This window comes from Trichoderma breve, chromosome 3 (genome assembly GCF_028502605.1).
Source record: "Trichoderma breve strain T069 chromosome 3, whole genome shotgun sequence".
Lineage (NCBI taxonomy): Eukaryota > Fungi > Ascomycota > Sordariomycetes > Hypocreales > Hypocreaceae > Trichoderma > Trichoderma breve.
Genome location: NC_079234.1, coordinates 3,902,691 through 3,914,403, shown reverse-complemented (window position 1 = coordinate 3,914,403; position 11,713 = coordinate 3,902,691). Strand labels below are relative to the sequence as shown.

General features: G+C 51.6%; 4 protein-coding genes across 4 annotated transcripts; 1 reads left to right on the top strand and 3 right to left on the bottom strand.

The window, feature by feature from the left end:
• Positions 1-194: 194 nt before the first annotated feature.
• Positions 195-1,017, bottom strand: T069G_05596 (uncharacterized protein; the record flags this gene model as incomplete). The annotated part of the gene is made up of 2 exons (XM_056172806.1): positions 195-518; positions 610-1,017. The coding sequence occupies 2 exons, from the start codon at positions 1,015-1,017 to the stop codon at positions 195-197; spliced, it is 732 nt and encodes a 243-aa protein (XP_056029664.1).
• A 1,750-nt stretch (positions 1,018-2,767) lies between these two features.
• On the top strand, positions 2,768-4,785 carry T069G_05595 (ferric reductase like transmembrane component domain-containing protein; the record flags this gene model as incomplete). Its single annotated transcript, XM_056172805.1, has 2 exons — positions 2,768-2,919; positions 3,054-4,785. 2 exons carry the CDS (start codon positions 2,768-2,770, stop codon positions 4,783-4,785), a joined length of 1,884 nt encoding a protein of 627 aa, XP_056029663.1.
• Positions 4,786-5,430: 645 nt separating this feature from the next.
• Positions 5,431-6,786, bottom strand: T069G_05594 (TLC domain-containing protein; the record flags this gene model as incomplete). The annotated part of the gene is made up of 2 exons (XM_056172804.1): positions 5,431-5,832; positions 5,911-6,786. 2 exons carry the CDS (start codon positions 6,784-6,786, stop codon positions 5,431-5,433), a joined length of 1,278 nt encoding a protein of 425 aa, XP_056029662.1.
• A 1,322-nt stretch (positions 6,787-8,108) lies between these two features.
• On the bottom strand, positions 8,109-9,811 carry T069G_05593 (TLC domain-containing protein; the record flags this gene model as incomplete). The annotated part of the gene is made up of 5 exons (XM_056172803.1): positions 8,109-8,600; positions 8,694-8,798; positions 8,865-9,152; positions 9,221-9,534; positions 9,601-9,811. The coding sequence occupies 5 exons, from the start codon at positions 9,809-9,811 to the stop codon at positions 8,109-8,111; spliced, it is 1,410 nt and encodes a 469-aa protein (XP_056029661.1).
• Positions 9,812-11,713: the final 1,902 nt, after the last annotated feature.

The window sequence follows — 11,713 nt, the reverse complement described above, 5'->3', positions numbered from 1 at the left end:
GCGAAATTCACAACAAATGGGGGGAAAAAGACAAAGACACAAGCCATTGATTGGTAAAGAAGAATCAGTTCCGTTTATTAAAACTCCCATGTCATCATGCATGCTCTCATGACTGATAAAAAAAAGCAGACTTTATATAGCGCCCCTTAGTAACAAAGAATTCCCAATTTTCCCCTCCGAATCCCCTTTTCGTCTTAAATCATCAAGGCACCGCCAGCAAGAAGCATGGACAGGCCAGTCAAGGCGCTGCCCAGGTTGACTGCAGAAACGGACCATGAAGCATGCAGCGCGTTGGCAGCGTTGGAAGTGCTAGCAGCAGCAGCACTGCTCTGAGTGGTCGAAGCCGTGGTGGAAGTCGAAGGCGATCCGGTGCTAGTGCTGTTGGAGGAGCTGCCTGAGGTGCTTCCAGACACGAGGGCGGAGAGCTTGGGATCGCTGGCAAAGGACGCGGTGACGGTTGCGTTCTTGCAGGCGCTGGGAGGGTCGACGGATCCAGAGACGAAGTTGGCAGCAACGCACTGTGTTTGTGGTTAGTCTTGATCCAGAGACATTGGATTTCTGAGACATCATCGTCCCGTGGCAACACAAGCCTGGAAAACATCAACATACCTGGTAGAGGAGACCGTCAGGGCCATCAGCAACAACGCCGACGACGCCCTTCTTGCCGGCCCAGCTGGAGGGCAGGACGACCTGGGGCTCGCAAAAGTTGCCCAGGCCGCTCTGCTGGACAATGGGGAAGATTTGCTGCCAGCCAGACTCGCCGGTGCCGTCGAGGGTGGCGCGGAACAGCCACGAGGTCTGCGGGTGGGTTGAGCGCATGGCCAGCGAGTCGCCGCCGACGTGGAAGTCGACGAGCTGCTTGGAGCCGGACGAGGTGTCGGGGGTGAAGCCGCCGCAGGGGGAGGTGCCCTCTTTGTCGTCGTCGAAGCCGATGGAGGTTGGGTAGTTGAGGAGGAAATGGGCCGAGGAGACGGAGGCCAGGGAGAGGATGGCGGGGAGGATGGCGGAGGTACGCATCTTGGGCGGTTTTGGGTTTGGTGGATGGTGATGAGAAGTGAAAGGTATGAAGATGGAAGACAGACGAGGAAGAGAAAGGAAGAGAGATTGGAATGCAATTGAGAGCTGGAGAGAGGTGGTTGAGGGGGGAGAAGCTTGGCGAGGCTGCCAGCTGTATTTCAACTTATAGCAAACACATGGAGAACAGGACTGGACAAACTGCAATGCTCCACCAGGGGCCCTTGGAAAGGGAGATGGCGCCACTAAACAATGGGCTCTCCGGACTATGTATGACTACGAGTGGCAGGGGGGGCAAAGATTGAAACGGTAGCTTGGATCAAGTTTGAGCAAGATATTCTTTGCGGCTTCCGGGTGAGACGAGAACGATACGGGAGATCTGATTGTGTTCTTGTACAAGAGTCAAGTCATTGGAGGGGAGACTGTAGCAAACATGGAGGCTGAATCCGTCACGGATGGGTTGAGCAATGTCTCACAGCTTTTGTTAGAAGATCTACAGAGTCATACATGCCAAGTACTAACATAGCCAACTGCCAAGCAAAAAGAAGGCCCCAATTGCGTTACATGCAGTGAATAGCAACAAGAATTTACATCAAATATTAAGCATCATCTTTCCCCTACCATCTTTCTCCAAATCTTCCAGCCAGTCCAAAAAAGAAAGTCGATTTCCGGATCCCGAATGGCGGGGAGGCTAAAACAGGGACCAGGCGCACAACCAGCCAATCACACGCATCCGCGTTACCCATCTGAGAGCATTTGAGCAAGTTTATCGAAAAGCGTTTGCGGCGGATTATTTTTGGTTGGGAGCAGTTTTGAGGGTTTGGTGTCTTTTTTGAAGCTGGGAGGAACACGGACGGAGATGGTGCCGGATAGACTCTACAGTGGAAGGGAGAGATTAAATCGATAGTTCTCTCTTGTATTAGTATGTATTTTGTATGCATGAGCTGGAATGCCCTCTTTTGGCTGCAATCAATGTCTTGGGCCGGCCTCGTGGCACCTCGACGTTTGCAACGCTTGCACCTGAAACCACTCCACCTCTTTTAACAAACCACCAGCGATTCTTCTTCGGCATCGCAGAAAACTAGGACACCTTTTTTCTTCTTAAATCTCTCTGTATGTTCTTTATTTTAAGAAACATCTACACACAACAGCCCTCGCATTAAAATCTCGGAACCGTCCGCTTCCACGCAGCTTGGTCAGCAGAGCACACACAAGCATCTCACTCCAAATACACACAACTCGTATACCTTGCTTGCTCCAGCTTTTAGTCCGAACAAAGAAGAAAAAACTCCACACCAAAGAACATACAGTTAAAACCCAACCCCACATTGGCTCCGTGAGCGAGTTAATTTGGGTCGTGTTCTTTCTTGTTGCTCCGCCCGCTTCGCTCAGACAAACCTGCTCATATTACCTTATACCTTTACCCTCTTTTGCTGTCTTGTCACCTGGATCTCGGAACACGGCAAGGAACAAGTTTGACGTTATCGTTTGTCGTTTCAGCTCTTCTTTTCGCACATACAAGAAGAGTAGTCGAGCGACACGAGCAAGGAAAGGAGGATTTTTCCGTCTTGTCGTTTTTGATAGCTCAAGACGAAACATGCATGGTTGAAAGGCGCCAGCTCTGTCTCACTTACTCGCTGTTGACTTGACGTTATTCTCTATCGATCTACCCCCTGTTTGGCTTTCATCATTGCATCGTTATAGATACATATTCGTCGCATTTTCACACATCTTCCTCACAGTCTCTCTCACCATGGATGGCATGGACATGAGCGGCACTGGCATGACGGGCATGGGCTCCGATGTCAACCACCGCTTTGCCCGCGCCTACTGGTACATTACAGCAACCGTTGTCGGATCGTTGATGGTGGTTCGTGGCGTCAATCACGTCGGTGCTGTGAAGAGGTATGTGAATCCATCCATCTATACTCTACTCTACACTCCAGATACACCGTATCACATCATATCCCCCCTTCTTCAACTCCTCTCTCTCTCCCTCCCTCTCAACTGTTCAACCCTCAACTAACTCTTTCAAACAGACTCAAAGCTGCTCGTACACAATCATCCCCCCATCCAACCCGTCCCAATGGCCCCCTCTCCCAGTCCTGGGCCACCGCAACCGCCATGGTCCGCGAAATCAGCCATCCCCAGCTCTTCATCCCCCTCCGCCACTTCACCTGGCTCACGCCCCCTCCCCTCGGCCGCGTCCTCGTCCTGCTCTGCTACTGGGCCGTCATCATCTACTTCATGACCTGGCGCTCCATCGTCCACGACGTCTACTTCTGGGAGCGCATCGGCTACCGCAACGCCTGGGTCACCCTCACCCAGCTCCCAATGCTCTTCCTCCTCTCCACCAAGGTCAACATCATCGGTTTTCTCATCGGCACCAGCCATGAGCGTCTCAATTGGCTGCACCGCTGGGTGGCCCGCACAATGTTCGTCACCTGCACCGTCCACGGCTTCAACTTCTGGACCGAGTGGGTGCGCGCCGACTTTGTCGAGCTCGAGCTGGACGCCATGCCCATGGTCAAGTACGGCCTCGGCGCCTGGGCCATCTTGCTGTGGAACGTCGTCGTCGGCTTCGTACCTATTCGGAGGATCGCCTACGAGCTTTGGGTGGTGCAGCACGTCGCCTCGTCCATCGTCATGCTGGTGCTCGTTTACCTGCACATTCCCACCAACGCCCGCTTCCTCTTCTGGCTGGCCGTCTCGTTCCTCGTCTTCGACCGCGCCGCTCGCTGGGCGCTTCTCCTGTGGCAGAACCTGCGTATCAAGGCCGGCGGATCGGCTTGTCAGGGGCGGAGGCGAGTTGGCCACCAGATCCTCGCCCGAGCTGTAGGCGACTCAACCACCGTCGTCACCATCAAGGACGTCCACTTCGACTGGGCCGCCGGCCAGCACATTTACCTGTGGATTCCGCGGTTGGGCCCCCTGGAAGCCCATCCTTACACCATTGCCTGCGCGCGCAAGATGGAGGGAACCTGCTGCTGCAACAGCATCCAGCTGATCCTGCGCAAGCACAAGGGCTTCTCCAAGCGCATCCACGACTACGCCTCCAAGAACCCCGAGGCTTCGCTCATCGGATTCCTCTCCGGCCCATACGGAACGCCTCCCCGCTGGGACATTTACGAAACAATAGTCCTCATCGGCGCCTCAACCGGAGCATCTTTTACTCTGCCTCTTCTAGAAGCCGCAGCTCAAGCCGACTCCGTGGGATGCGTCAAGCGCGTCGAAGTGCTGCTCGTCGCCCGAACATTCAAGGAAATCGAATACTACGTCCAACGTGCGCAAAAAGCAGGCGAATCCCTCGTTCAAAAAGGCGTCACCGTCAACGTCCACGTCGCAATCACAAACTCCGCCCTCGGCACCGACGGCCTCCCCCTCTCCCGCAACGACAGCAGCGCCTCCCGCATCTCCGCAGTCTCTGCAGCAGCTAGCAACATCAGCAGCGAACTCGACGAGATCATCAAGGGCGCCGAAAAGTCCTGCTGCTGCGACAACAAGGACGCCAGCGCCGCCACCACTAGCGAAAAGGCTCCTCCGTCAAGCCTCCCCGTCATCCGCGAATACACAACGCGCCCTAGCATTGAGCAGCTTATCCGACAGCCTGTTGAGGCTGCCTATGGCGAGACGGCTGTGGTGGTCTGCGGAGGCCCGGAGATTGTGGCCTCGACGCGCAACTGCGTGAGCAGGCTAAGCGATGAGCGGGCGGTGCACAAGGGGACTGGTGCGCAGGGCATTTATCTGCATGTCGAAGAGTATTCGTTTTGAAACGGGGTCGGGTATTTTATGAGTAATGATGGGCGTGTGTATATGGAACAGGAATATATATCATATGGGAGTTGGCGGCGTAAATTGTAAAAGTCTAGAATTTTCTTTAGACAAATTAGGGCATAGGTACTAAGGATAGTTCAGGGGAACTAGCATAAGTAGCGATGAGAAAGAACATATATGATACAAAAAGCAGTCTTGCAATTTCGATGATGAATATGGTTGATATTAATTATTAGTTGTAGGTATACATACGGTCCTAGGTGTAGGTAAGGTTGGTTGTTTAGTTGCTGTGACATGATGTAGAATACATTTCGACGTGACTCAATCAAGTCAATAAATATCCAGAAAACAATCATTGTAGCTTCGCGCAAGCGCAATATGCAGTATTTCCAAGATATACACAACCCTCGTCCCCCCTGAGAGAATCCAAGCCTCTCGTTGTTGTCGTCATCGTCATCGCCATGGATTAAAATGTGTTATACAAATGGTGAAAATTGCGGGGGAAAAAAAAAGGAAGAAAATGGTCGCCATGTTACAGTCTCAGTCAAGTCTGTACACGAGATTCAGTCGTTGTCGATATTCACAGGGCCGTGGCGTGTATTTGTACATGCAGTGCAAGAGTAATTCATTGCAACGCTTGCTCTACAATGAGCCGTTGGCGAGCCTGGCATCGCCAGTGCCCTCCAACAGAGACTCGGCCTCGGCCTCTTGGTTGTCCTCTGGCCCACTCGACTCGGATCGGTCGTCTTTCTTGATCCGGTAGACGACAAACTTGTACATGCTGCGCAGCAGGCAGTAGAGCCAAAAGAGGTTGAGGGCCTGCAGCGAGGCCAGCAGGACAAAGGTGATGATGTTGGAGATCCAGCACTTGTACTGCTGCGTCTCCCAGTTGAGCTCGTAGGGGCCCACGGTACGGAACTCTGTGAGGACGGAGTAGAGGATGCGAAGATTGATGTAGTGACGGAGATAGCACCACACGATGATGTTGGAGACGTAGACAGGGACCACCAGCGGGCTGTCGATGTAATGAAGCGACTTTGACAGCTGTTGAGGGGATCAGGGTTAGTATCATGTATACAGAGAAATGAGATGAGATGAGATGAGGATGATTGTCACACGTACCGCAAGAAACACATCGCTAACGTCATGTGTAATGTAGACGGCAACGCCCATGTGTGTAAAGTGGAAGCGGTAGCTCAGCCCAATGAGCGCCAGCGTCACCACATGGTGCGCCACCAGCTCCTTGTAGTCCTTGCGCGGCTTCTCGAAGCCAAGAAGCATCACAATGCCCTGCTGCGCCCAATACGCCGCCTGGAAGAGGTAGTAGAACTTGAAGGCAGCCTCGTGAGAGCGGTGCGGGAAGTCCTCGTACATGCCGGCCGTATTAAAGTACCAGACGGGGCTGCGGCTCATAACATAAATACCCGCCGGGCCCATGCAGCTAAAGTAGATGGCCGTGTACATTTGCTCGGCGAAGCGCTGCTGCTTGCCCTTGCTCTTAATGCCGTTGATGCGGCCCAGCGGGATGAGCAGCTCCTGCATCATCAGCTCGCGGGTAAAGGACAGCACCACTGTGTAAAAGGACACAAAGGCAACGTCCCAGAGCCCCTTGCCATAGTGTACAGGCAGAGTCGGGTCGAGATGGGCCTTTGGATTCGGCTGCTTGTACGACAAAAAGATGAAGTGGCTGACGGGGTTGGACTCGGTTGGGTTGACGGCATAAGCGGCAGCAAAGGTGATGAGCAGCATCAGGGGAATGGCCCAAGTGTTTCGCACGGAGAAGCGCGCAAACCGTCTCAGCAGAGACCGGGCCTTTCGTCGCTTCTTGCGGTCCGTCGAGAGGCGCGAGGAAGAGCCATTGGGCGTGGCAGCGGAAGTTTCGGTAGCTCCGGAAAGCTGCTGATGCTGCCTCTGGCTGAGGTTCTGGGATTGGCGTTGGCGAACAGCCTGAGCTGGTGAGGAGGAGCTGAGCAACGGAGCGGCGTCGAGCCGAGCCATTGCTGCGAGAAAGGGCCTAACGGAGGTGATGTAAGCAAAAAAAAAATTAAAGGAGAGAAAAAAGGTTGAAGGAGAAAAAGGAAAAAGAAAGTCTGGTGATGGTGTTGTGGAGGGAAGTTTTGTGGCAGCACATGCCTTAAAAGGGACAAGGTCGCGGGGTGGTGTGCCCGAAAAGTGACTTGTACGGTACTTGGAGCTTTTCAGGCTAGGATGGGCTGAAACGGGCGTGCTATGGTCAGCTAGAGCCAGCTAGAGCCAGCTAGAGCCCGTTATAGGCACTAGCTTCTAGTGGGGAGGCGCGCGTCTCAAAGTACCAAATTGGTATACCGGAATGGCTGGCAGCTCTGATCAAGTACCGGCTGCTGCTCCAGCGAAGTCCCGGCCCGACAGAGAAGCGCCCGATGACGTCTTTGGACAGCCAGCCCTGGATCCGGGAATTTTGGTGCAAGATTTAAATCCAATCAAGAAAAAGCCATCAATCCATTCCATATCACAGCCAGAATGCTTATTGTAAGTCCACTATAGATACCTGTAAAACTATCCCCTTCCAAGTATCTACTGCCCTACAATATTATCGTTAGAGTGTCATAACCATCAATGCTTCCATCACATGCTTCTACTAACTTAGTAGCTGAGCTAGACCCGCTGCTGTGGGATCAACATGGAATGATCCAATGCTTTTCAGGGTTCAAGACGCTAAAATCGCCCTTTTTCAGGGCCATCACGATGCTAGCGATGGGCATCTTGGTGCTCCTGGCTAAAATCCCCCCTAAATCACGGCTGCACGGGTTCCGCGGGCTCGGGCTCCCTCAAAGGATCAATAGGCACGAATCCTTTCGACTGCCGCGACTGCATGCGTTCGGAAATTATTCAATGTTATCTCCACAAACTATGCTCGCTCCTGTGTTAGCAGCTGTTGAACCGGTGTGGCTCTCGGGGTTGCGGGTGGTGGCTATCGCCGGTTTGTAGTCTCGAATAATAAGGTAGGTTATAGAAGATGAAAATGATCTTGACGAGGACACATGTACACTCATAAACAACTACCTCGATGATTGTGCTAACACTCAGTACTCTAGAACCTATATGGCCCCTCTTAAAATCCATCTAGAACATCATGGACCGTGCCATGCCGTACGAAAAAGTTCATATCCGCCAGTTCAATATCTGGTGTCAAACAACATGAAACGCCGTTTCTGCTTCGCAGTTCAGGCTCACTGGTATCAAAACCGCGTAAATCAAGCCATGCCAATAAGCTTACCCAAACTCCCAGAATCCCTTATTCCATCAAATCATCCGTAAAAAACAGACAACCAAGAATACATTCAGGTAGTCCATCGACGCTGGGCATCAAGCCGGTTGAGAAGCTCCTTGTGCTCATTCTGACCATGCAGATACAAACCGCTCGAAATGGCGTGTGTGCGTCTATGGTGGCACTCCCAACCATTTAGACCGCCTTTGTCCGCCTGCGTTTCCTTTCCTTTTCTCATCATTTTTTCCTTTTCTGCCAGCAGCACCTTGGGCTCTGATTTGGCCTCGTACACAACCCGGGCCCAGTAATCGAAGTTCTCAAACTCCACCGGGTCTCTGCCCTCAAACTCGGTCATCTCGTCCTCGCCGACGTCGCTACGAATATCGTCGGCGTTCTTGCCGCTGAGGACTCGCACTGCGACCTTGAGAATGGCGTAGGACCAAATCACCATGAGGCCCTGTAGAGCAATGAGGAACGTAAAGAAGCCGAAGAAGATGCTGCTGTTGGCACAAATCATGCCTTGTGGCGAGTGAAATGGCTCGAGTAGAGTCCATCCGGTGGTAGACTGGGGCAGAGGGCCTTGAAGATTTGCCATGGATCCTTGAAAGCAATCGTGTGGCACGAGGCTACCGGTGTCGTAGTAAACGCTGTATATTACCATGAGGAAGAATACGTGGCGAGTTGTGAGCCAGATGACGACAAAGACGCCAAAGAGGCAGTCGCAGAGCTTTCTGTAGCCTAGATATTTGGCGCACTTGGCCAACTGCAGACAAGGTGTTAGCACTGTCTCTTCTCTGTAAAAGGAGGGGGAAAGGGGCCTAGACGTAACTGGAAAGATGAGATCGACAACATCCATGATGATGAGAGTCAGGTTGCCAACACGCGTGAAATGGTACGAGTACGAGGCGGTAACCAGCCAAATGGTGGCAAAGTGATGAACAATTGTCAACCAGTAGTCCTTGCGCTGCTTCTCAATGTGGACGACGAGCATTTGTTGAAGCCAAAATGCCAGCTGCGTAAGAAAGTAGAACTTCATGGTTCCGCTAATCTCGCGGCTGGGCCAGCCGGTCCAGAGCTCGGTCATGTTGAGATAGTAGGGAGAGGTATACCAGATGTACTAGCGATGTCAGTTAGCAGGTTATAACAATAACAGGCAGATACAAAGATGGGAAATGAGGGACGTACAAGACCAAGTGGCCAAAAGACGGAGTAGTGGATAATGTTCCATGCCTGTTCAGAAAAACGAGCCACGTCTTTCTTCTTGGAGATGCCGCCACGTCGCGCCAGAGGGCAAAGGACAAAGCTCATAATAGCATGGCGCAGACCAGTGAAGAGGACGACAAAAAATGCGATGAAATACTGGTCGTTTCCGCCGTTTGCATACAGTCCAGTGTCGGGGTTGTAGTAGGAGAGCTCGAAGAAGGGCCTCGTGTAGACTCGAGATTTGGGGATGATCAAGTGGCTAAGAAAGAGGAGGGCCAAGAGATTAATTGCAACGGCTGGTTATCCTCAATGTCAGTATTCCAAGTCAATTCAGTGGAAGGGGGCTCATGATGGCGGCTCACGGGTTTGACTATCGACCAGCGTCTGCTTGACAGTGCGGCATGGGATTGTCCGGCTCCTATACCTCATGACAACCTCGTGCACATTGTCGCGGACAGGCAGCTCGATGGGGATCATGGGATCCTTGAGGGTAGATTTTATTGTTGGAATGCCCTTGGGGTCGTTGGCATAGCCGACATAGTCGTCCGCCGTGTCATCTATCTTATCGCCCATCTTCGGTGGCTGGATGATGATGGTAACGAAGAATCAAGCACTCTCTGCAGATGGTTAAGACTTGTTGTGAATGTTGCTGAAAGAGGGAAGAATCGGCGCGATTCCTAGATGATAAAGGATAGATAGAATCAAGGTTTGGTTCAAGTCCAAGATAGAGTCAAGTGTTGTTGGTTCGTCTCTGCAAGATGCGTAGTGAAAGTTTCTGAGATGTTATGATGAAATCTCTGCTTCCTCTGTGCAAGGAGTATTGGTGAAATGGAGAAAATAAAAACATAATAAACTTGATGGAAGAATCCGAAACTTGGTCGCCTGGACAGCTGGAGAGTGGGTTCAACGGCTGCCTCAATCTTGGTATTTCACTTTTTGGCCGTTTGCCAGATCCACCCCGCCAGAGTGAATGTATCTACCGTTGCTCTGGGCGAGCAGACAAGGATTGGCGTATAAAGTATAAGATTTCAGCCCCGGGGTTGGGTAATTGTCTTGGGCTTCGGCTGGTGGTCCGTACGATTCAGTAAGGGTTTGGTGACAAGCAACGAATAGTGAAGTGATGCGGGCAATCTTTTCGATTCGTGAACCCATTGAAATGGAAACCTGATGAAGGAGATAGGAGGAACATCTCCAAGCCGTGCCTGTTGTGACGACGCCATCGTATTCCCCTCTCCTAGGTGAGGATGTGATGGGCCTTGCACATCTTGTATATGGAGTTTGTGATGATTGGCGTAATTATACTCATCATGTAGGGCCCATTCGAGTTTGTTGCGAGCAGATAGTTTGTTTAAATACCTCACCGAGTCCCATGATGAGGTTTAAGCTTTGCAGTGCATCAGGACAACGTACATGTACACATGCGCACATCACGACACGCCTGAGAATTAGGTGCTTGCACTTGAAACTCGCATAATGGTAAAGAGATTCTATATCCATATGCATGTACCTATGTGTGATTTACGGAGCTGACAAGAGCATGATTGGAAGGTAGATGTATCGGGTTCAGACTCTGTTCACCTCTGTGCGACATCCCGATACAACACGCATGTTCACTGCCAACGCCATGCTGCGTGTAAGAACAGTCCATTTTGTCATCGCATACATGCGCCTATTTCGTTTCTATATGTTTATGAGTAACTTTGGCTTTTTGATATTGAACCCAATCTAGTGTCCCGTATCAGATCTATACATTGCTTTTGAACTCTGTACGCTGAGCGACTCTATGCTAATTCATGTGGCGGCGGCAACACAACAAGCCATCAGCCCAGAAATCCACAGCACTAAATGGCGGCCCGGTGCCTTAAATGCGGGTACGAGAAGCCTCCAGTCCATGGCCATCTGCAAGCTGAATGTACAGTATGTACTGCAGCATCAATTGTTAATGTTTGTTTCGATCTTCATCTTCATCTTGCTCTTGTGCCGTGCCGAACCCGGCTTGTGCTGCCTCATGTGAGGATGCCCTCATCGCCGGTACTACTAAACCACCACTGCTTGTACAAACTCGTATTAGTATACTATTATTGAACTCGGGAACCAACACGAACATGGCCACTGCCGTCATCCGCTAAGCATCATCATCTCACGGGCATCCGTGCGTTTAAAAGCTCAGTTCATGTTCCCTCCCTTGCGTCCCCGCGCCTCCACCAACACAATGGCAGGGATTGATTTTTGGCTGCATTCTAGGCCCCAAGGCGCAGCGGCTATTCCTCCCCCCCAGCCTCTGTCAATGCGTTTCAGCGGCTTGAATCAAGTCGAATTGGCATCCATTCCAGACCTTTGATGCTCATTGAAACTGCCAACTCTAGACTCTCATAATACAGGCAATAACATCACGAGCATGTACATCCATGTAATACTCTGGAGGGTGAGATTCATCAGAGTCTGTCGGCCTTGTCTACTCTACTTGTCACTTCC